Source organism: Ambystoma mexicanum, chromosome 11 (genome assembly GCF_040938575.1).
Source record: "Ambystoma mexicanum isolate Mex_15411 chromosome 11, UKY_AmexF1_1, whole genome shotgun sequence".
Taxonomy (NCBI): Eukaryota; Metazoa; Chordata; class Amphibia; order Caudata; family Ambystomatidae; genus Ambystoma; species Ambystoma mexicanum.
Genome location: NC_090934.1, coordinates 773,686,216 through 773,711,395, shown reverse-complemented (window position 1 = coordinate 773,711,395; position 25,180 = coordinate 773,686,216). Strand labels below are relative to the sequence as shown.

At 46.7% G+C, this 25,180-nt stretch overlaps 1 protein-coding gene across 10 annotated transcripts in view; it reads left to right on the top strand.

The window, feature by feature from the left end:
- SCUBE2 (signal peptide, CUB domain and EGF like domain containing 2) overlaps positions 1-25,180 on the top strand; it is a 1,402,698-nt gene that overhangs the window by 885,760 nt on the left and 491,758 nt on the right. For all 10 annotated transcript variants that reach the window (XM_069623684.1, XM_069623682.1, XM_069623685.1 and 7 more), the window contains one exon: positions 11,049-11,165. In XM_069623684.1, coding sequence (XP_069479785.1) covers positions 11,049-11,165 — 117 coding nt within the window. The remainder of the gene's footprint in view (positions 1-11,048; positions 11,166-25,180) is intronic.

The window sequence follows — 25,180 nt, the reverse complement described above, 5'->3', positions numbered from 1 at the left end:
ACCAACATCATGGAAGAGCGCAGTCATAGTTCCCATGTTTAAAAAAGGAATACGCAGTGAACCAAGGAACTACAGACCGATCGCTCTATTGGACGTAATCGGCAAAGTCTTTGCGGCTCAGCTGCAAAAACAACTAACAGCATGGATCAAGGCGTCGGGTAACTATGACGTCAGACAAACCAGATTTATAACGGGTGTAGGCTGTAACTTGAATCTACTGATAATCAATATGCTAAAAATGGAGGCTAAAGGGAAAAGACAACCCATATATTTAGCATTTGTGGATCTAGCCCACGCCTTTGACGCAGTAAACCGGGATCTGCTATCGAAAAAACTAAGGGAGAGAAAATGCCCTGACGGTCTAATCCGGCCGATTAGAGAATTATACTCTGACACCAACATAAAAATCTGCCTGGACGGCAGGGACTCCCTGTTGAAACCAATAAACATCAAACGAGGTGCCAAACAGGGTTGCCCCCTAGGTGCCGTCCTGTTCAACTTTTTTACATCGGAGGTTGGTAATGCATTCAGCAAAACGACATCATTTCCACCAAAAATGAATGGAAACTTGGTTAACTGGATCTTCTATGTGAATGTTATAGTTCTCTTAGATTTAACCCGGATAGGTCTACAACGAAAATTGTGTGCTTTACATCGCCAAAAATGGTCTCGAAATTAATACCTCTAAGACAGAGATTGTGCAATTGTAGAATTTATGTGGCCAAAAAAGATCGAGTGATAAATTCCAATGGAAAATTGGCAGTGAGAAGTTGAGGAGAATCAGCCTGACAAGATACCTTGGTGTGACGATAAGTTCAAGTATTAATGATGATCCCATGGCAAAAGCAATCCACTCTAAAGGCAAACACTTCACCACCCAGGGTGTAATGATCAACAACAAATGGGAAATTCAGTATAAAACCAGTGCTTGACTTTTATAAAAGTAAGGTCGTTCCGGCACTAATTCATGGAGCCGAGACTGTTCGGATGTTCCTATAAGGTATGGGAGGCGTGTGAATACATGTTTGGAAAAAATCTTACATCTACCAAACAGAACCCCAATAGCATGTATTAGATTTGAGCTGGAACTGACGTCAATAACAGCCAAGGTTATGTGGAACTCACTCTCCCTATTCAGAAAAATATACGCCATGGATAACATTCCACAATTCCAGATACTGAAAAAAATCTTTGAAAAAGGAGATCGAACAATACAAGGAATGTCGGAGACGAGCTGTACAGACCTGATTGAAATGTTAAATACAACATAAGACACGCTATGGCGCAACTCCAACAAGGTCGAAAGAAAACTCTGGCAATGGGACTGGCTGCAAACAATACAACAAAGAAGCCTCCACAAATGTATGCTGTTGGTACCACCTGAGGCAAAAGTGTACAATACTTTGGCCAATTATCTGACAAAATTCCTGGATAAATCCGCACGGGATCTCTTCCTAAGATTTATACTGAACCAACTTGAAACAAAAGAAATCCTAAAATTAAGGAAACTACATTTCGAGAACGATACCACTTTTAGGCTTTGTTGAACGGCAGAAGAAAATTTAAAACATATAGTGCTGTTCTGTCGCGCTCTATGAGATTTAGAACAACTTTGCTGGGATCAGAAATCGGAGAAAAAAAATCTACCTGGTGCGGCGATCAATGGTGGGCCGCCATCTTTGAGGGCACAAACAATAAATTAACCTTTGCCTTGATCTACTTTGTGAAGAAGATACTAAGAACATTACAGACCGAGAACCAAGTCTCCGGATCCCACATGGACAGTGCTAACTGAGGTTGGGGCATAGTCATCGGCAGCTCGGCAGCGCTACCTCACAACTAAGATAGTGGAATACATGATAACCCAATCAACCAAAAGAATGCTCACAGATGAAAACTGTTTAGAAGTGTGAGCTGAATTCAAATAATTGAGCTTGTTTTCTTGTGCTGTAAAACTGACCTTTCTTTCTCAGTGATCCTTTCTTTTTAAAGGTTTGTAATGAACTGTACAAAAAATATATATATATATGCTAGTATTTGCTTGTAAAATAAATTTCACAAGTCGAGACCTCAGAATCTTTAATGACATTTCTGTTGAGCCGCACAGTGAGGAGGGAATGCAGCAGCCCTTCTGTCTGCTGTGATCCAGTCCGCTTGCTGAGTGGGGCATTTCTTGGGAATCCGGTAATATTACCCCCACACAAATGTTCACCATACATAATGGTGGCGGGAAAAGGCTGTGGCAACATTATATATTGTGACCATTTGTGAGGGTAGCGGGGCTGTCCCCCGCTCGCATTGGGGGAAATATATATATATATATATATATTTTTAAACTGGCTTTGCAGGGGTGTCCCCCGCAGTTTCACAGTGATAATGCCACCGCAAACCACAGCCTTTTTGCAGCAACTTTTTGCCACACAGCCTTTTTGCAGGAATGTTATCACATGGTACAATTTCTTAAATGACTCCACACCCTGCCATGCAGCTTATTCATCCATTTGACCTTTCTTCACCCCTATTCCTCCTCTCCTCTCTATATCTCTCCTTCCTTGCTCCGGTCTGACTTTCACCTCCACTTCGCTTCTTTCTTCAGACCTCCTCTCTGCCTGTAATTGATGCTCCCCCTGTACCTTTCACTTTGCTACTTTCTGCATCCGGCCCTACTTTCACCTCCTTTCTCCATGTTCCCCCCTCTGCTGCTTCTTCCTCCAGTCTTACTTTCACTTCCTTTCTCTACCCACCTTCTTTTTGTGTTCTTTTGCCTCCTTTTATCTCCTTTCTAAATGCTCAGTTCTCCTCTCCTGCCTCCTATCGCCATTCTTCCCACCCTGCTTTTCCTTATGCCTCCTTGTCCACCTTTGCGCCAAGCACGTACCTTCTGGCACTTGACTCTTACACACTTTTCTGCCATAACTGCCCATGTTTATTTCCCTTCTGGATGCATCAGTGAATCTCCAATAGCAGCTGAAAGTAATGGTTCAGCGTTCCACCTAGTACCCGTGTGACCTGTCACATTCTCAGCCTCCCCCACCATTTAGGATCCATACCTTAGATGGGGTCATCACGATAAATGATTTTCGATTTCTCACCAATGTGCGGCCACATGAACTTTACAACATGGGTCTCGCAAACAGTTCCGCAAAGGGATACTTACATATTTGAACCGTTTTACAAGCAGCAGGTACCTTCTGTACCACTGGACATTCTCCTCCCTATTTACACTACTTTATTTTCCAAATTGTTCTGATGCTGCTTGGGATGTTTCTGAGCAGTACTTGTACACACAAGGCCAGGCATGGGCTAGGGTTCATGGGGGATTACCCAAAAACCTCTGAGGGGGGAGTCTACATCAAGAACCAGGTTGTGGTCCCTTTCCCCCGTGGACACCACATATTCATACTCTACCTTTGGATATTTGACTTTCACATCTGTTTCTCAAACTATTGTCAATAGGTTAAATTCTGGAATTACGCATTTCCAAACGTATGCATCAGTAGGAATTTGCGAGTGAACACCACCTGGCCGACTTCAATGATGTCTTTTTCCATTGGCCATGCATGGAGTGCTGCCAGTATAAAGGCGGCAGGAAATGCCTATTTCATTAACAGACCAGAGTATTTGTCCTCTTTCCAAAGCAGAGCACAATAAAGTTGACCGGACACAGCAACCATTCCCTTCATACACTTGCTCAATTGGTAAGGAGATTCCATATATGAACAATTGTGCCTTTACCCAAGGAGTAGGGCTTACATCTACTCGTACGTACTGTCCCCTTTCCTCCATCCTTGTGGGACGTCCTCCAACAGCAAAAAAATGTAGCTTCCCCTTTAAATTTAGAATATCGTGTGGGGGTGCGGCCTCGGGTGTGGGAATTGCCAAAAGGATCCTCCCTCCGGCACCTCAGTCCCTTTTTACGCACAGACCATGTCCGACCTGGAAGCCAGCGCAGACTTTTTTATCTTTGTGTGCTCCCTGTTTTTGTTTTTTCCATTTTGATTTCACTTCCCTTCGGTGCCTCACCTTCCCGGCGCATGTCGGCTGCAGGAGGATTCCCGAGATGTACCTCATGCGACAGTTCGTTCCCGGCCTTGGACCCCCACGCACTCTGCCTTGAGTGTTTGGAGCCCGTCCACTGCTGGTACTCATGCTCGGCATGCAGCACGCTCAGTCACATGGCGTTAATCAGTTGTCGCAGTGGAGGAAGATCTTCCACACTTTCCCTCTGCCCCACCTTAAGGACTTTGTCTCCAGGAACTCTCCTCAAGACAAGGTTGGCCCTGTGTTCACCACAGCGCCACAGCATGGCACCTCCTTCCCCGGGATTCCACTGATCAGGGTTCCTCGGATTCAGGTTCTGGCAGGCCCAAGGCCTCTAAGGCTACCGGCTCCCAAGCCGAGGGTCCTGGGGGCTCTTTCGGGCGTTCTATGGACAGACCTTAGGCCGGAGGGGCAATCCAAGATCATCCACTTCTTCTACCCCATTGGTTAAGGGATCATCAAGTGCCACCTCCAAGAGTCTTTCCTTGGCTGGATCCAGCACGACTACCGGCACAGGCGTAGAGGGTGTCCAGCATACCGGAGCTCACTCCAAGGTCATGAGTCGGGGCATTACCACTATCGGCTATCCATCTGACGGCTTAGCACCTACCAGAGGGATCTCTGTGGTCGATATCTCTGCTTCTGGTACAAGACCCAAGCTGTATCCTCTTGTGTCTGCAGCCTCTCTTGGTCCGGGGCCTCTGCGCCCTACCGCCCAGGGCATGGTGCAAGGCTTCAAAATGGCAGAGTGGCAAATGACGGAGCCTGCCAGGCAAGCAGCCATCTTGGATCCAGCCCAGGGCCCGCCAGTGCTTTCGCCCATCGAATGGGCTTTGCAGGATGATTCCAGCCCCCTTCCCACTGGAAGCGGCAGCGGATCCTACGGTTCAGTTTTTTGGTCCCCCAGGGCTACATCTACCCATCACTGCCATACAGCTACACGCACCAGGCGCATCAGCGCTTTGACCAGGAGCAGAGGCCTAATGTCCCTGGGGGCGGGCCTATTAGGGACCTGGCGGCCGGTGAGAACAGATTCTTTGAGCGCTTCCTCATCCTCAAGCTCTCCCAGCTCTCCCTTTAGATGAAGGGGCTCCTGAAGGACATTGTGAAAGAGGTCAGCCTGCAGGTGGCCCTGCCTTGGCCCCCTCCTGGGTACTCCTACCATTACTCCTGCGCTCCTGGAAGTTGGACAGCAGATTTAGGCTGACGGACGGGGAGCCAATTCTCCTTGCCTCCCACCCGCAGCCCCATTCCTCTGTGGTGGCTGCAGCTTTGTTGTATTCTAAACCATTGTCTTCATCAGCTTCTTCCACAAGAGCCACCTGCAGTTGCCTCCAAGGATTACAAAGTCCTTGAGAAAGCGCTGTTACTCCATCTCAGGGCTGCATCTGTGGCAAGCCAACGCGGACACCCTCTTGGTTGCGGCTAACCAGAAGCTGTGGCAGGAGCTCAGGGAATTTTTGCCCGACCTCCCTTTGGACAAGCAAGCTTCCTTCAAGGCCCGTCTGGCAGATTCCCAACCCATTGCGCTGGACTCTTTGGTCTCCAACATCGACACAGCCAGCAGAGGGTTGTGCTTTGGGGTCAAGATGAGAAGGACAGCATGGTTGCACGCCACAAAATGTCCATCTCACGTGCAGGAGCGGATCCTGGAGCTGCACTTTGAGGACCTGTTTCATTCGTCGACCGATGAGTTGACCAAGAAGAAAACCTCCACTCAAACCGCCAAGTTCTTGGCCATCGTGACAGAATCCGGCCAGAAATCCTTCCCTCAGTCCCATGGCAGGACCGAGTTCAAACCCCACTCTTTCTCCAGCTTCAAGGGATTCTGGGACCGATGTACACTGAGGCCTGACAGGTCGGCCAGCGACAATAGGGGGAAGTGGCAGAGGATGTTGCACAGGTTTTTCCGCTCCCCCTCCTCTGCCCCGGCCTCCGACACCAAAAAACAGTGACATCAAGGTCGGGAAACACAGCTCACATATGGGGGACCGGTTGGCTCTTTTCCAGGACACCTGGAAGCGTCTACCCCTGGATCCTAGCCATAGTCTCCACTGGCTTCAGTTTTCCTCTTCCTTTGCCTCTGCCATCCTCTCCTCCTTTTCGTCAGATTGGGTCCCCAGCTTTTTTACGGGAGGTCCATTTGCTCTTAGAGATGCAGGCGATATAACCAGTTCCTCTTTTCGGTTACTATTCCAGGATTTTTCTGGTACCCAAGAACAACCAGGATGCCTGATGGGTGGTCCTGGGCCTGTCATTTTTTAAATCTGTCCTTACCAATAGAATGCTTCACGATGATTACTGCCACATACACGTCTGTGTGCAGGGGACTGGATGTGTTCCCTAGACCTCCAGGATGCGTACCTGCATGTACCCATATATCAACTGCATCAGAAGTTTCTATGGTTCACGATTATGTCGTACCACTTTCAGTGCAAGGTGCTGCCCTTCGGCCTGAACTCGGCCCCTCATTTCTTCACAAAGTTGATGAATGCAGTGGCAGGACTTTTCTGCTAGGACGGCCATCATCTATACCCTTATTTGGATGACTGGCTGGTAAGGGTAGGGTCACCGCAAATAGGTGGTGCACTCCTGCCAGAGATTGGTGAAATCCTTCATCAGCTCGGATTTTCCCTCAACCTGAGGAAATCAGTTATGCCCGGCCCAGGAACTGGTCTTCCTAGGGGTGTGCTGGAACACTACCATTCAACGGGTGTTCCCCATGCCTGAGAGGCTTATGTCCCTCTGCAAGGTGATGGGACACATTGTGGCCAACTCGACCACCTTGGCATGGTGGTTCCAGCACATTCTGGTCCTGATGGCCTCCTGCGTGCTCTCTGTCTTAGGAGATGGGGTATCAGTCGGAGAGAATCCCAATAACACCACTCCTGCTGCTAGTTCTTTGCTGGTGGCTGATGGAGGGCAATTTCTCAGTGGAAGCCCCCTTCACATGGCCGGAGCCTACCCTGGTGGTGACGACAGACTCCTCCTTCTTGGGTTGGGGGACTACTCTGGAAGGCTATGTGATTCATAGAGCATGGTCCAGGACGGAATCCCTCGTGCATAGCAATCTGCTTGAGCGTAGGGCAGTCGGCCTGGCCTTCAAGGCATTCTTGCCCCTCATCAGCGACTGGTCTGTTCTTGTCAATTCTATTACAATGTTTTACCTGAACAAGCAGGGTGGCACCCGTTCCCACCCACCTCTGTATTGAGGTGGTTTTGATCTAGGAATGGGCCCTGACAGAGGGGATTTGGATTTCGGCAGTCCACCTCCCCGGGGATAGCAATTCAGTAGCTAACAATTTGAGCCACTAGGGGTTCATCACCTATGAGTGGGAGTTGCACGACGACTCCTTGTTACCCCTGTTCCAGCTTTGGGGGTTCACAGACCTGGATTTGTTCACCTCTCCCCTGGATGCCAAATGCCCCCAGTTTGCTTCATGGGGAGGTCAGGGTCGGGAGTCACGGATCTGTTTGCACGGCAATGGGTGTTATACGTTCCTGCCTGCCCCTCTGCTCCAGTGGATGCTATGCAAGTTCTGGACCTCTGTGGGTTGCCGCCTCATCCTGTTTCCCCCTCACCGGCCTTGGAGACCCTGGTTTTTAGATTTTTTGCAGTTGTGCTCCCAGGGTCCAGTCCATCTTCCGCTCCCGGGCTTCCTGAGGTAGCAGCGTGGGGCAGTTAGTGGAACATCCGGACCCCGTCCAAACTGGCGCTGGCAATCTGGTTCCTGATCAGCTGAAGCTTCAGCATGCTCAATTTTCCAATGACAACTGTGACATCATTCAGCAGGCCAGGAGGCCTTCAACTTGGTTCCAGTATAAGATAATAAGATAAAATGGACTAGCTTCTGCCATTGGCCTCAGGATAGGGGTCTGGACCCGTATTCTGTCCTCTGGATGACGTACTGGCCTTTTCAGCACACCTGGCTCGTCCCAGAATACAGGTGGATACGTGCTGCACTTATGTGGCGACCATTGAGGCTTACACGAATTTCCCAGAGTATGTGTTTTCTGCGGCCAACCCAGTGGTTAAGGCCCACATAGAGGGGTTGTCGAGGCTTTTTCCACCAGTGCATAGGCAGCTCCCAGTCTGGGACCTCAATGTGGTTCTCACAGCTTTGCAACGCAAGCCTTTCGCGCCAATGACCTCTGTGGACAGCGCAGGGTTAATGAGCTGCAGGCGTTGTTCTCGTGCAAGCCTTTCACCACGTTTCACAACAAAAGGTCATCTTGCGCACTCACCCAAGCTTCTTGCCTAAGGTGGACTCTCCATTTCATCTGAAAAAAAAGATCTGCCTGCCGGTGTTCTTCCCAAACCCGCAGGCAGAAGTGGAGACGGCCCTGCATTCCTTGGACATAAAGATGGTCCTCAAGTTTTATCTCTCTCAGATGAAATCCTGCAAGAAGTCCAAGGCATTGTTCGTGGAGTTTGAGGCTCCTACCCGACTCCCATCGCCTGTTGGATGGTTTGCCCATCTCGTAGGCGTACACGGCCATGGGCAATGATGTTCCCGAGGGGATTCATGCCCATGCGGTTAGAGCTAAGGCCACGGCTGTTGCGTTTCAGAGACATGCTTCTTGGGATGTCGTCAGCAAAGCGTCTACTTGGGCCACTCAGCCGGCCTTCTGTGAGCACTACTCACTGGAACTAGCTCCAGGCCCTGTGCAGAGTTTGGTCAGGAGGTTCTGAAGAACCTTTTTGCTTCATCCTAGAGATGAGGCAGGTTATCACAGCTCCCACCCAATGTTCTTGTTCGGTGGAATCACCCACAAGGATGGAGGAAAGGGGACTATGGACTATGAGTATAGTCACTATCGTGAGTAACTTTAATTTAGTTATTCCAAGCAGCAAACGAACATCTGGGGTATTTTGCGCAGAGTAGAGTGGATGAGGCATAACAGTTTAGCCACACTGCTTTTCTTCGAGTGAAAGTGGGCTAGACAAACGAAAAAGTAATGGGATGAGTGAATATTGCCGCCTATGTAGTTTACAAGGAAAGGTTGGAAGCATAGCATTAGAAACGTTTTGAGCTTCTGAATATATTTTGTCAAGAGAAAAACTAATATGTAAAAATTTAAATCAGGAAATTTGTCCTAGATGTGCACACGAAAGACATGTTTAATATGTGCGTATAAGAACATGCTTATTATAATTATGTGCCAGAGATTACATGCCTGCTACTGGTAAATGGGGCTGGCATATGGCCCTCATGTGCAGATCAACTTTTGTCATTGTGACGGTTCACAAGGTGTCACTTCTCCCCAAGGGGGAGCCCTTTTCCATGAGGCTAGGGAGGTGCAGCTGCTACCGAATAGTCCTCCTAGTGGTGGTTTAATGCGGAGGACCTCATGGGGAGGACTCCCCCTCTGGGGATGAGGACGATCACCTGGGGTACAGCCCATGGAATGTTGTTACTCCCTGACATTTCCTAGCCCTCCCCAATGCCCAGAGCCTTTAATTTGAAAGCAAACCTATATATTGTAACATAGGACCTAAAGCCAAAAGTACTAGGACGAGGAAGAGCACAGGAGACATAAAGATTGACTGCGATAACAGTGGTACGAGGTGGCCCCAATGAGGCATGAGGATTAAGTCAGTAACAAAGAAGAAGGACTTGTGCAATCTGCATGGGAGTAACTGATACAATGTGTAAAAAAGAAAGAGGACTATCAGATGTGTCAAGCCCGGCTGCAGAGCCAAACGCAGCTGTAAGAAGCAGCACAGCGGTGGCCGGCATAACAATATCCAGCCTGTTGGGGAAATCAGCTGGCGTCCATATTCTCCAGCGTGGGAGGTTCAAACGCAGACCAGTGACTGGGGAGAAGCGGTGAGCGTCAAGACAACGCCAAAGACATCTTCGTTGTTAGTGTATAGACAAAACCCACTGACATCAACCGAAGACTCTGGGACCCCAACAAAGAGAAAGCAAGCATCAGAGAAAATGTTCCTCAGTGCAGTGGTAGCAAGGAAACTACTCGCCAACAGAGAAGGGTCTGGGACCTAAACAGTGAGCGCGAACTGGGCCATGCAATGCCAGGATAAGGGAGTCATTCTCCTGGCACCAAACTAAGAGTTGTGACAAGGACGCAAGGGGAAGGGAGCCATGTCCCCTGGCTTTGTGTTGAACTTTACCAAGTCATTTCTCTTGCTTCTAGGCATAGAGTTGTACTGGAAACACCAGGAGAAGGGAGTCATTCCCCCTGGTTTTATTGGAAACTGTGTAAACCTACACCAGGAGAAGGGAGTCATTCTCCTGGATGAGAAATTGCATAAAGACTGGGTGAAACCCGTAAACCAGGGTAAGGGAGTCCTTCCCTCTGGCATTTCTGTTGTAAGATAAATTTCTTTGGACACTGTTCAAGAAGCAGGAGAAGGGAGCCTTTCTCCTGAAGAAGGAACTTTGTTAATTGTAATGTGAGGGATCGAAGTAGTTTGTGACACAGGACAGTGGAGATTTATCTGAACAACCTTCTCACAGACCATTTTGTATTCGCTTTGAGGCAGGGAAACTAGGGATAGCAGGGAATATTTCTGTACGAGAAATAAGTGTTATGCCAAAACCATGCGACCTTTGTGTCAGCTTCCTTCTTCGACACCCTTTGAGCATGATGTCATTATTTTGTCCTTGGAGCGCTTCCCTGGGTTTTATGGAAACTAGATATCCAGTTGGTGGCAAGCGCTGAGAAAATCAGTGGCTTCCACACTAGTTGTGCTCAGGAGCTCCCACTACGTAACCACAGAGTGACTTTAGCCTTTGTTGAGCCGATCGAAAGAATGATCACACTGTGCTTTCAGATGCAGAATTTGGGTTACATAGTACGCAGTGGGTAACAATGTATAATTAAACAATGTGCCATATGCTTGAAGTGTTGACCATTCCGGTGTGATTGATCCCATTTGGAGCAATCTGTATCCGAATGAGCCCATGCATAATTTTGCATTGCACCTTGTGGTGCTTACAGAACCGAAAAGAGCTAACCATCTTGTACTTTCAAATTTGCAGACATTGACGAGTGTTCCTTTGAAAGGACGTGTGACCACACCTGTATCAATCACCCAGGAACATTTGAGTGCACCTGTAAGAAAGGATACATTCTATATGGATTAACACACTGTGGAGGTAAGCAGTCTAGAGATTTACAATGTTTTGTTTAAGCTAAAGCAGTTTGGATTTTTAACCATCTTTGACCATCACCGACTAGTTGATAAAACAAAGTTATTGTGCATGTTTGTAGCAAAGTAGAAATAAGAAGCACTTACAGATGAGTCATAAAGAATGAACATATATCGAATATTTTATAACAAAATATTTTATAGAGAATGCATTTAGGGGTGGGGTAAAGGTTACAAAAATTTGGAAATGTTTGGTGTGGGTTTGTAGGGGTGGGAAACAGTGGTTTGGGGGGAGAGGTGTGGGGCCCAAAAAAACAAATAACAAAAAAAGTGCATTCTCTATACTATTTTTTTCCTTATAAAATATTCGATCTATGTTCATTCTTTATAAAATAGTTCGGTATAAAGGCCTGTAAACAGATGAGATCCCATTAAAATGGAAAGGCAGTACATGGCGATGGATTTGTAAATAAATATATAATGGATACCAGAGATGCCAATTGGCCCCATGTTCTGAGGAGTACCTGGATCCTCACCAGACCTTTAAGCCACCATCCCCTTTGCTTGTTGGGTCTTGTAGGTCTAAACATACAGTAGTAAGAGACCCTACAAGTGACAGCATCCAAAATGTTGTTAGCTTAAAGGCGAGTCAGGAATAAAGGCACTTCGATGACATGTGGCTAACTGGTGTAAAGAAGGCCATGGGTAATCAGAAGTGTGACAGACACAAGGGGTACAATCCAAGGGTGTTTATTGAACAGTATATGGGTGAGAAAAACACCTGATCTAAACCTAAATCTAAGATGGGAGCAAGCTATGACCGTCAAAGTAAAGAAAACGCTGTCCTCGTGGTGTTGTGTCAAAAACAAATGGCCTATACTAATAAACCTATTGCCAAATCCTTATTTTATATAACAAAAGGGTGTGGGACAATGATACGTATAACAAAAGAATGTAGTGCAAATCGAAATGTCCAAAAGGGTTTTGGTAGTTCCTCAGTCGTTCATGACTGCTGAACTAGTGCTGTGCCGTCCCTTCCCCACGCTACATCACGGGACAAGGCAGGACAGTGGCATGACTGTTAGCACCCCTTGAGTCTATAGGCATCAGGAAGCAGTTTCTTCAGAAAAGGCAGGATCCCTCGATTATCTTTTGCTTGGCATCCCTCCGTCAGGTTCACTGTAGCCTTCAAAACACAGTTCAGTTAACTTTACCAGTTCTACTAGCTTATAATACTCAGGAGCTCTTCATTTATTTTTAAACAAATATTTGGTTCACTTTCACTGATTCACTCAGGTCCCCCTCCTCCGGGCTCAGACATTCCTCTGTAGGCAGTTCTGGCTTACCTCGATCGGGTGCGAGCCTTCAAACCACTAGCATCACACTTGTTACTTTGCAATCTTTCACGCTTTCACTTCAAAGTACTTTCCAGTTCAATACAGAGACTTCCCATAGGCGATCGCGTCTCGCTTGGTCACCCTGAAAATAAATGCACTTGCTACAATATAACAACCATCAGGCTTCTCTTTCTCACGGCTGCTGTACTACGTGCAACCCACAATACTGGAGACCGTGCAAGGGTTTATACCGGCCTTCTCTCCCGAGACCTTCTGGTATCTGCAGTTCTTAGCATCACAGGGATAATAATTCCTTAGGTTAGCTTTATACTTGGTTTCACCTTCTGCCAAAGACTTTCGACTGTATGAGGGAGGGGGGGGTTGTATCCTTCCTTGACTTTACCCTTGTATGTTGACTATTTGTCTCCTCTCTTGGTTACACTCTCAAGTGCTTCAGATTTGTTTTGCGGCTTCTCTCACATGCACAATCTTGGTATTCTTCCTTCTTCCTACAATGTGCTTTCGCTCACGGTTTCTCGACAGCCCAGCGAGCACTTCAAATGTTAATGTGCTTTTGATTTATCAACACAAGTTGGTCTAGTCAAGGCTTTTGGCCCAGCGTGGCCCGACTCCTTTCAAGGCCTCACACTGCACATGAAGGAGGTACCTCAGTGACCTTCTGCAGTAGCAGGGAGTTGCTCTTTTTGAGATCCTGCAGTGACCTTCACCCTGCAGCCACAGCCTTTCATTCACCTCCTAGTCCTGTCTGCTCTGCATCCATGATCACGTCGCCTTTCTGGGATTTCCTGCCCTTTCTGCTGGTTTTGCTCGCTTCGGTTGCCCTTCTGGCCTTGCTCTCCGGGTGCTCTCATGCTCTGCCTTTTATCCCAGTGGGGAAAGTAACAGGATTCCGGTGTGAGTCGTTGGGATCAAGCACCGGACTCTGTCTGACCCTGATACTGGGACATGTCATCCAGACTGGCTGTGTGTGTCTGTCTTTTCTTCCAGGGTTTGGACCGTGTAGCAGAGTGTGTGTAGGAAAGGTGGGGGTGGGGGTGAGCAAAGTTCTTAGAAAAGGGAATGAGGGTGTTCTTCAGGAAAATGGGAATAGGGATACTGCGTCTCTCCTCTGGGTTACCCACTCCCCAGGGACCCCCCCAATCCAGGTGATCCTCCCGCACTGTTCCAGCACTGGGGTCTGGATCCAATAGCAATGGCCGTGCCCCGGCCACCTAGATGACTGATCCCAAGGGACTGGTCCGTGAGACACCCTTTGGTTTCTCAAACTGGTAACAAAGATCCTGAAATTGTGCTTCAATCTTCAGTAATTTCTTGGAGCCCCCCATCCGTAGCTATTGCTGTAACAGCACAAATCACACACTGCAGCTGTTAAAGGAAAGGTTTGCATGGAAGCCTAAGGTCCAGACATGGGGTGAGTGGAAATGACATAATTCTGGAAGTTATCCTCAAACTAGACCAAAACAGAAAGCTGCGCTCCATCCTCTGCAAATCAAAGAGTCTACTTTGTGTAGACTGACATCTAAGATGGTGAATAATGTCTTATACTCTGTTAGTTTGTAAAATTCCAATTATTATGAACTACTACTATAAATGTAAATATAAGTTACTGTTTAATATCTCTTAATACATAGAATTTATTTGAACCGAACAATCATGCGCCAACTTCCCAGACAAGCCATTGGCATGTTACCGGTTCTGTTTTTCGTTTTGATTGTGGTTGATTGGAAATATTACTTATTGGAATATGCTTGTTTGCTACTAACCTACTTGGCACACTTGGTCAAGTCACACAGTGGTTTTTAATAACAGTATGTGAAAGAAATCTTAGGTTTACGAAAATAATCTTTAAACAGTTTGAAATATATTGTGATGAATCCCGAGGTGTCATCACTGCTTTTAGATGGGGAAGCCCCTTTCCATGAGGCCACTACCTGACAGTCCCCCTCGGGATGGTACCCAGCAGGAGGACCTCATGGGGAGGGAAGACCCCATTGAGAGTAGTAACTATCACAGGAGAACACAGTATCCCTCCCACCTTCCCTCAAAACCCTTCTCTTACACCTCAACTGGATGCTCTAATGTACTTTTGCTATGCATCTCAGGTGGAAACCTCTGGGAAAGAAAACATCCAATAAGGTATCCAATGGCAGTACTGAGACGAGAACCTCTGGAAAGGAAAGCATACATAAGGTATTCAATGGCAGTACTGAGACGAGAAAGGGGACCGGAGCATTGAAGATCAATACTGAGAACTAAGACATGCAGTCTAGTCGTTTGAATCTGATTGCTCTGCTGTCATTCAAAACAGGAGCGGGAACGGAACAATGTTGTCTTCTACCTCTCAGCAAGGACCAGTAGCTTGGCAGGCTATGTGAAGGAGGTCGGACCAGAGAAGCAGAGCGAGTCGGGGAACGTATCGCGTCTGCAAGGGTCCCATGAAGCAGGAAACCTCCTGCAGAGGGGGAAGTGCTCGGACCAGAGCAGAGACTGACAGAGCGCAGGAATCCCATTGTCGGGCTGCTGGAGAGGATTGCGGATCACCAGAGAAGACTCTGGGTAGCTGGAAAAGACACAGGAGATTGTGGGAGACCAGAATACAACCGGAGACCAGTGGCCAGCACCCAGCAGCTACCTGGGTAGCTGAGGCTGGGGTTAGGGGACCCACAGAATGTGAGAAACACTATGATATATGATATATGGCATTTATAACGCGCCTATACACAAGTGTTTCAAGGCACGACGAGGCAAGGGAGGGGGAACAGAGGGAGGACAGACAACGATCCTACTAGGCCAGGTGTCATTCAGATCGTGCAAGTGCATGGGAAGGGGAGGAAGAAAGTGCGGAGGGGGGGCAGTGCAGTACATGGGATAATAAGATGGATAATGTAAACATACGGCCAGCAGGTGGCAAGTGCAAGGGTAAATGCAGACAACAGGTGTCAAATGCTGGTAGTGGGACTGTAGGGATACAAAGCAACAGTTCCCAAGTGCAGTGGTTGCCAGGAAGGCAGTGCAGGGGTGCGACTGGTGGGGGAGGGGACCTGGGCCCGAGATCAGAGGGTGGCCAGGTAACCAGTGCAGTTTCAGTATCAGCCAGGAAGTCAGCAGGGGAGAGGAGGAGAACAAGCAGAAGCAAAGGGAAAGGTTTTGAGGTGCTTCCGGAACCAGAGATGATTCTCCTCTAGTTTCAGGGAGGCTGTTCCAGAGGGAGGCCCCAGCCGAAGAAAGAAATCTACCACCAACTCATTGCTTGGAGAAGCGTCTGACCCGCAAGGAGTTGGAGGTGGATGAGCGAAGAACTCGAGAAGGAAGATATTTAGGAAGAGTTGAAGGTATTGAGGACCCAGGCCCCAGAATGCCTTATAGGCAATGCAGAGGGTTTTGAACTTTATCCTCGCAGCCACTGGGAGCCAATGCAGAGATTTCAGTCCTGGAGAGAGACGATCCCAGGGCTTGAGGCCAAGGACAAGTCTTGCAGTCCTGTTCTGGATGAGTTGCAGAAGGCAGAGAGTAGAAGAAGGAAGATTTAGAAAGCGGCTGTTGCAATAGTCAAGCCTAGAGAGAACCAGAGCTTTGGAGACAGTGAGCTTCTGGGGGAAGGAGAGGAAAGGAAGAATACCTCTGAGGAGGTGCAGCTGGTAGTGTGACTTCTTAGAGAAGTCAGAGATGTGAGGAGAGAAGGAGTGTGGATTGCAAGATGGCCCTGAGGTTTTTGGCCTCACAGGTGGGAGCGGGAGAAGGGCCAAGAGAGGCCAGCCAGAGAGTGACAGGAAAGGAGGGAGCGGGTATGCCGATGAGGAGAATCTCAGTCTTACTGGTATTAAGGCAGAGGTCATTGGTGGCACACCACTCCTGGATGGCGAACAGTCAGAAATGAGAGAGCGAGAAGAGGTGGCTGAGGGTAGCCTGAAAATGAGCTGAGTGTCATCCGCATAGCACTGGAAGTTGGGGCAAAGCGCGGCAATGCGGTGGGCAAGAAGGGCCAGGTATTGGTTGAACAGCCCGGGAGAGAGGTTAGACCCCTGGGGAACACCACAGGTAGAGATAGAGGAGAGGAAGGACCCAATTTGAACCTGGGAGGGTCGATCAGAGAGGAAAGAAGTCAGCCAAACGAGGGCCTGACCGGGGATTCCCAGGTTATCACGGAGACGGTTGAGCAGGATGGCATGGTTGACTGTGTCAAAGGCAGTAAAGAGATCAAGTAAGATAAGGATACGGGGGGCGGTATTGGAATCAGGGTTGGAGAGCAGGTCTTCACGGATGTTCAGGAGAGCAGTTTCCGTGCTTCTGGCAGCTCTGTAGCCAGACTGGTGATCATGGAGACAGCCAACAGATTCAGTGTGAAGGATTAGCTGGGAGATGACTAGCTTTTCCAAGAGTTTGCCCAGGAAAGGCGTGATGGAGATTGGGCGATAGTTAGCTGGGCAAGAAGGATCGGCAGAGGGTTCCTTAAGGAGAGGGTGCACAAGGGAGTGCTTCAGGGGGGCAGGGAAGACTCCAGTGGCAGAGAAGTGGTTGCAGAAGTCGGCCAGGGCAGGAGCCAGGGAGTCAATGTGGTCCTTGATGGTTTTGGAGGAACAGGGATCAACCTGTTTTGACGAGACTTTCATAGATCGGACTTGTCTAGAGACCTCGTCTGGGGAGAACAGGGGAAAGGCAGAGAAAGAGGGGAGAGAGGTGGCCGAAAAAGGGCTAGAGAAAGGAGTACAGGGGGGAAGGGGAGAGGAGGAGTGCGAGGACAGGATGTCCTGAGTTTTAGATGAAACGAGAAGCCAGTGCCATGCAGAGGGCCTGGGAAGGGACAGGAGAGGTAGAGACTGCGGCAGGATTGGCCAGTTCCTTGCAGATTTTGAAGAGTTCAACCGAGTTGTTAGGTGCCGCAGAGACACAGGCTTGGATGTGAGCTTTCTTCTTGGTGCGAAATGCGAAACGAAATAAGGTCCAACATATGTAAATATTTACTGAACACAGCAGCACAGTAAATTCTATACAAAGTAAATGATCTACTTGCTTGGAATACGATGATGGCAATAATTGAATACAAATTGTGGATATCTTTTTCTCTCTGACAGAGGCCCAAACATATGTGCCCATATTGCAGAAAGTTTGGACTTTGTGCAGTGCCATTTTACACAGTATTTGCACTAAAGGCAAAAATTGCCCTTGTGCAAAAATGCATTACACTATGTTCTGTGGTTTCACCAACTCCACTTACCTCATTGGCATTCACTTTGACTCTTGGTAATTCGACTAAAATGTATATTTATTATAATGCAGCAACTATGACAGGATATCAAAAAAATGACATGCTAATAACTTTTGATTCGTACAACGAATTTGGCTGACATTTTGCCGACCATTTTATACGCGCGGGCCCCCCCAAGATTGGAAGGTTTGCTAAAAATCTGTTATAACCTGGATGGAATTGGACCAATTCCGAAACAACTTTGGCATGAAATGTTGATTCGCAATCCTTTTGTGCTCTGGACTTACTCTGTCCAGTAGTTTTTATTAATATTTGACAGAGGAGGGGGGTGCTTCTCCCCAAAAAATAGAGATATCTCCCATTGTGCTTCACAGGATAGAGGCTTTTTAAGCCATCCGCCATCTTTTTTTCTTTTTCGATGCAAGAGATAACTGCGGTTATACCTGCGGCTACCCAAAAAAACAAAGCAGAAAAAGGCCATGTGGAGCAGGAAAAATGACTAAATGGCATCAGGTTAGAACAGGAGGAGAGGGCGGGGGGTGACATCATGTGAAATTTGGGAGTTGGAGAGGGGCCAGGGACCAGGTTAAGAGCACGAGCGACTTCCAGTAGCTGCGATTATATGAAAGGATAACCGCAGTTACAGAAGAAAAGGCGAGCAGCAATGGTGTGTGTCACACCGAAACGAGTGTTGGGGGGGGGGGGGTGGGTGGGAGAGGAGAGGGCTGGGGAGATTAGGATGCCTTTTAGGGAAGTGAGGAGAGCAGGCACAGATGGGGAGAGGGGGGCACTCTGTGAATGCCTGGGAGGGAAGAAAAGCATTTGTGGCAGTACGTCCCCTGGGGAGGATAGATCCCACTATATACTCCTCTTACAGACCAATTACACTATCGAATACAGATGTGAAGATATTTGTGCGTGGAGATATTGGGTAATAGGTTGGAGGGTGTACTCCCCTCTCTCTCCATAGAGACCAGGTGGGGGTTCATAAGGTGGAGACAGGGGACTGACGGCGTGCGGAAAACCATAGACTTGATTACATTGGTCCAAGAACAAGCAAATGGAGGCTTGCCTGGAGTCCCTAGACTAGGAGAAGGCATTTGATCGGGTGGAGTGGCAAATCCTAGGGAAAGGGTCTGGATAGGTCGGGTCTAGGCCCGAATTAAAGAAGTGGGTAAACGCCCTGTATAGTTCTCTGACAGCTAAAATTCTGGTGAATGGGGGGGCTCAATTGTCCCTTCTGGCCTACACACTGAACACGAGAGGGCTGCCCGCTGTCAATTGTTGTATGCCCGCTCAATCTAACCCCTTGTTGAGACGATTGGGACAAACCCAAGAATTGCAGGTATTCAATGTGGGGAAGCAGAATTTAATGTTTCACTATTTGCAGATGACATTTTAGGATAGCTGATGAATATAGACTGCTCACACCCAGAACTTCTACGGGATTTGGCAAAGTTTGGGGAATTGGCCAGTCTAAAAATTAATGAGGTAAAATCAGTTATTCTCCTGCTGGTAAAGTCGGGATCAATCCTGGAGGGGAAGGTGCTGTTCAGGGATGACGGTAGTGGCTGAGACTGTTAAATACTTAGAGGTATTTATCCAGCGGTATACAGTGTTTATATCTAATCTTTTATATAGAATGAACATATATCACATTTTTTATATTGGATGTTTTTATAGTGAATGCATTTAGGGGTGTGTTAAATATTTTTGGGAAACGATTGGGGTTGGTTTTTAGGAGCGGGAAACAGGGGTTTGGGGGGGAACCCACTAAAACGGGGGGAAAAAGTGCATTCACTATAAAATGTTTCGTTATAAAATATTCAAGATATGTTCAATCAATATAAAATATTTCAATATAAAGACATGTAACCTTGTCTAGGCTGCGGGCGCTAAATTTTGACCTGTTACCACAGACACTGGGGGCAGACATCGGGAGGTTGTCAGACCTCATTTTCTCTTGGACCGGGAGAATGACAGCAGTCAGAATGATGGTTCTTCCAAGATTTCTGTCCTTCTGCATGATACTGACCCCGCTTCCTGAAAGCTTCTTTAGTGAATTTCACTTCCTAGTGTATAGGTTTATTTGGCAAAGGAAAAAAACAAGAATAAAAAGAGCTGCGTTAACCCTCCCCAAGGGCTATAGGGGTTTTGGACTCCATGATATTTTTAATTGTTTTATGGCTGCCCAACTCAGGGTTTTACTGGAGCATACGTCAGATGTCCCAAGGACGTATTAGCCTTATCTAGAGGATTGGGTAGTACACCCGAAGGACGTAAGGGATTGATTGTGGACTCCGGTGAAGACAATTCCTAAAAAGGCATTGTCCCACCCTACCTTGTAGGTGCTCTGGATGATTTGGATGAAAGGAGGCAAGACGGAGTAGCTATCCACATGGCCTTCACCACTGAGCTTGGTGTGGAGCCCGTCGCTGAACTTAGGGAATCAAGGCTTTAGGCACACCCAGGCCTAGTCTGAAAGGGGGTTGGAGAGAGCAGGACCGTTGTTCCACAATGGTACATTCAAAGTATTTAGAGGTTGGGGAAAAGTTGGAGGGGAGTAAAATTGGGATTTTTCAATACCTGCGTCTCAAGGGTCACCTAACATCCCCTACGGTCCGGGACTTCCTTGAAAGGGAATTAACAGAGTTTGAGAAAATTCGGAATGACGGAATTTCTCAATTATAAAGGGCCCTGATAACGAAAAGGCAGAACTTAATGAACTACTGGGGAAATGTGGTAGGCGAGAATATCCCGGCTAATTTATGGGAAAGAATATGTAAAATACAACATTCCATGAGAACCTATCCACCCAGGCTGTCAAACACAATTTTAAGGTGCTGCATGGATGGTTTAGAGACGCACTGAAGGTATCCAATATTTTTGCTGGTGCCTCCTCCATATGCGCATGGGGTTGCGGACAAGTGGGGTCCTCAAGTCATATTTGGTTCAACTGCCACATACCCAGATTTATTGGACTCAGCTCTTCAGCTGGATAAGAGGTGAAAGGGGTGCTTCTGGCCACGCCCCCGTAACGGTTCTGTTGGGGATTCTGGGGAAAGACAGTGATGTGCATCAATACTCAAGAATGTGGTAAGCTATGTTAAGGGTGGGAAGACTCACAGTGGAACAAAAATGGAGAGACAATTCTACACCACGAAGCAAAATTGGTCTGGGATGTATGTATGTTGGAGAAACTTACCTACATTGTTCACAATGACAAGGGCTCCTTTGAGGAAGAGTGGGGACAGTTTACTGAGGAATGGGGGCCTATGGCGAAATGATGGGATGGGGTGATGGGTTACGTTTTGGTTGGGTCAGACAATACAGCAAAGGGGTTGAGGGTCAGTGTATAGGTGAGGAGTGGGAGGCAGAGAAAAGGACACGATCTCCGCGAGTATGTTTTTCCTATGTTGACGCTGTTCATCTCATATGTGGATCGATGGCTAATTCAGCAACAGTTCTGTTGTGGGGTAGGGGAGAGGGAAGTAAAGTGCTGTTTGTAACATGTTATTGTAAACTTAATACAAATATATTAAAAAAGAAAATAATGTGTCATTTTTTTCTGGATAACTGCGGGTATCTAACAACTACAAATAAACTGCAGCTCTCTGTAGTACATAGTTATTATAGTCGCAGTTGTGGGGGGAAAGGTTCCAATTACTTTTACAAAAGACAGATTGACAGCTACAATGGGCTAGGGAGTGAAAAATCACTAGCCATGGCTAGTGGTCTTGAAGTTTTTTTAAATACTACAGTGGGCACAAGTGCAGGCCGTGTTCTAAAATATACAGTGGGTACAGCCAAAGGCCATGGCTTGTGGCCTGGTAATGTAAAATATGCAGTGGGCAAAGCCGAATGCCTTGCTCACTTGCAAGAGCCAAAGGCCCTGCTAGTAGGCCCGATTCACATGTATAGTGGCTACAACCAAAGGTTGTGGCCACTGGCTATGACCCAAGGCCATGGCTAGTGGCCTTGTAGTGTTGTAAATTATACAGTGGGCATGGCCCAAGGGAGTGGCCTGGTAATGTTGTAAAATACAGTGTACAAGGCCAAAGGCTGTGGGCAAGGCTGTGGCCGCTGCCCCTGGCTAGTTGCTTGGTAGTGTGGTAAAATATACAGTGGGCACGGCCAAAGGGCACGGCCAAAGGCCATGGACAGTGGCACGGAAAAAAACAATGGTATAACAAAACACTTGAAATTCACAGAAAAACTTTAAAGTTTATTTAAGGTGTCCACATTTATCACAACAAAACACCTGAAATTCTGCGCATTTGGGAAGTCAAGACCGGCTTGACTCAGTGCATTCCCGTTGCAGTGCCCATGAGCACATTATATTCCGACAGAAGGGTTTCACAATGGCATACAAAATGGCATTTTGATCAGCCAGATCCTTATGCGGCACATCAACGGGAGCATGCCGAATTATGCCGGTCATGACTTCCCAAATGCACTGAATGTCAGGGTTTTTGTTGTGATAAAGTTTGTCACCTTATCTAAACTTTAGTGAAAGTTTTTGTCGGTGAATATATATGTGCGTGTGGTAGAGGGGGTGCAGGTGTGTTTGGAGTAGAGAAAGGGGTGGAATGGGGAACCCACTGTAAGGGGTAAGCAATGCGAGGTGGACAACTGTTTGATGTTTGTTCAAAACATGACATTTTATTAAAGTATAAATGATATCAAATGCCTCACTAAACCTTCTCTGCTGATGGTTTCCCTGCCTAACTGAAACTATAAGGGAAACGCTCTAACACATGATATCTGACCCTCACACTAAACATCAAATACAAAGAAAATATATGGCAATTCAAATAACATTAACAACATTCAGTTTATTGATTATCTCTCAATAACCTGGGCGAGTTCCCTTCCCAAGGATTCAAAGTGAATTTGATTCCAATATTTAACACAAAAAAACAAGGAAATCCCTTTTAGTAAAATAGTCTCAGATCAGTTCTTCGAGTTTCAATGTCAAGGTAATGTTTTGTTAACCACACTTCCAAAAATAGCAAACCTTTTTTCCTCTGTGAAATATGGACTTTCCAATTGCTTAGAACAGCACCAATGGCACTTCCAGCCACGATGCTCTGCCACCACTTCCAGTAATCCAAGAAGCCTTGCCACAGTTCAAAAGAAATGCAACTTCCACAACTGTCGGTGAAACACAGTTCTTGGTTAACGGTTACTATGCCATTAGTTACAAAATTACTATTTGCAGTAGGTATCTTTGTCAGGATGACTTCACAGTGCTGCTGCTTCTACTTCAACCACTTCACTTCTACTAAAGTTTACCATGCGAACGTTACCCTTGGCCTCATAGTACTCCACTTTGCTTGGGCTACTGAAATGTTGCATCTACTGACAACCAGATATGTATTTTATTTTTTTTATTTGCTTTTGGTTAAGAAAAGCTTTTACAAAATTTCCATATATTTCCAACAATTCATCAATCATTAAAACATGCAATCATATGCCTATTTCTATATATACAATGATCCTTGCACTCATTTAACATTAAAAGATGACACAATTTCCCTTTGTCCTTCTATAACTAGATAACAAAAACGCATTTTGAGAACCAAAAGGGGACTCGCACATTAAAGGCATAGCAAACATTAGCCTATTTAATAGACCTCGAAGTCTGCAAACTTCCTCTTGTTTGGTCTTCATTCTGGGCTGCTAACTTCTTGGTCCCATGTCTTTACCACCATCTTACTGGACACAATGTTATATCTTTCTAGCACCTGTACCACTATTACCGTCAGGGCGCTAGTTTGTCTGGAGATTAGTCTGTCCCAGAACATGTCAGGGATAAAGTTCTCCCCACCCACTCCAAACCTGTTAAACAATACCGATCTAGCTGGCCACGTTCCTTCACACTCCAGCAATAAGTGTTTGAGAGTTTGGTTGGCTGGATTACTACACACTTTACATAAAACTTTGATGGCCTTCCCTTGCCCCCTTTTGGTCAATACCTCCCCGATGCAGGCAATATTTGGACATATTCTCAAAAAGTTTGTCCTAATCCGCCAGTCCGGAAATTTTATGAGCTATTTCGCTATAAACCCCTGTTTTTTTCTCTACTTTCAAGAAAGAATTTTCTGGCTGCAGTGAGCGCATATTATTGATTCTAGTGATCCAATCTAACTCATACAGGGCCTTTTTTGTTTTCAAAGGGTTATAAATAAGTGTCTCTAAGTCTGTATCCGCTTTATTCAACCCATCTCTTAATCTCACATTCAGACCTGACAACATTTTCGATTTATGGGCTTCCAAATGGAGTGCCTTCCTGGGCAGTATTGATGGGGCGAAACGGAGAGATCAGTTTCCACTCAGCCTCAGACTTTAAAGATCTATGACCCAATTCAAACCTCAGGCTGGACCTGGAAAGGCTCATTGGAAGACAGAGAACTTTCTTCCATACAAGACCTTCTAACCTTTGCCAATCCATATTCCATAAATAGGGTTTTGCCTCCAACCCGTATAGAATCACAGGGATTATTTTGCTGAATAAAATGTAATCACTGGCAAAATCGAGAATTTGCAAAAATTGCCTTCCTCATCTGGGGTATTGGGTGCGAGATCTTCATTTGTACATCTTGTTCAGTCTTACCAAAAGAAGTGGAGCATACACTTTATACCCCAGATAGGTCAGATCTTCCACGCTTTGAATACTCTGGCCTCCGAACTCCCAATGTGAGAAGACAGTCTTTTTGCGCATGTGTTTGAAAACTGCTATTCTCGATTTTTTTGGATTGATTACCAGATCATTCGCCTTTGCATAGCAATCCAGTCTATTCAAGAGACGCTGCAGCCTTACTGCCGTTTTGTCCAGCAGGACCGCATCGTCTGCATAGGCCAGCCAGTGGTTCTTAGCCCCATATTTATCACTGGACTGGCTAGAGCCGATGCCTCCAAGAATATTCCCATATCCGCTAGGTAAAGGTTAAAAAAGAGGGGTACCCCCAGACATCCCTGACGAACCCCCCCTTTCCACCTTGATTGGATCAGAGAGATGTCCCTCATCATCCAACCGCACTCGTATGGTCGTATCCTTCTGAATCTCGAATAACATTGCTAGTAACCCTTCTGGTACACCCCAAATTGTAAGCTTAGACCACAATCGATCTCTACAGGGCTTGGATAGACTTTTCCAAAGCTTTTGACCATGTAAATAGAGTTGTTGCTCACATTTTTAGTTCTTTTTTTTTCAGTCAAAATATTCAATATTAAGCCATTTACAGCTATGGAATGATCAGCTCTGAACCCTGTTTGGTGTTTGGAGAGTATTCCTGTCTCCTTTACACATCTCTCCAGCTCTCCCACTAAGATTTTCATGAAGAGCTTACTTTCAATATCAAGGAGGGCGATTGGCTGATAGTTTGTTGGGAGTAACCGATCGCCCCCCTTGAACAGCGGAATAACAATCACCATCTTCCACGATGGGGGGGAACT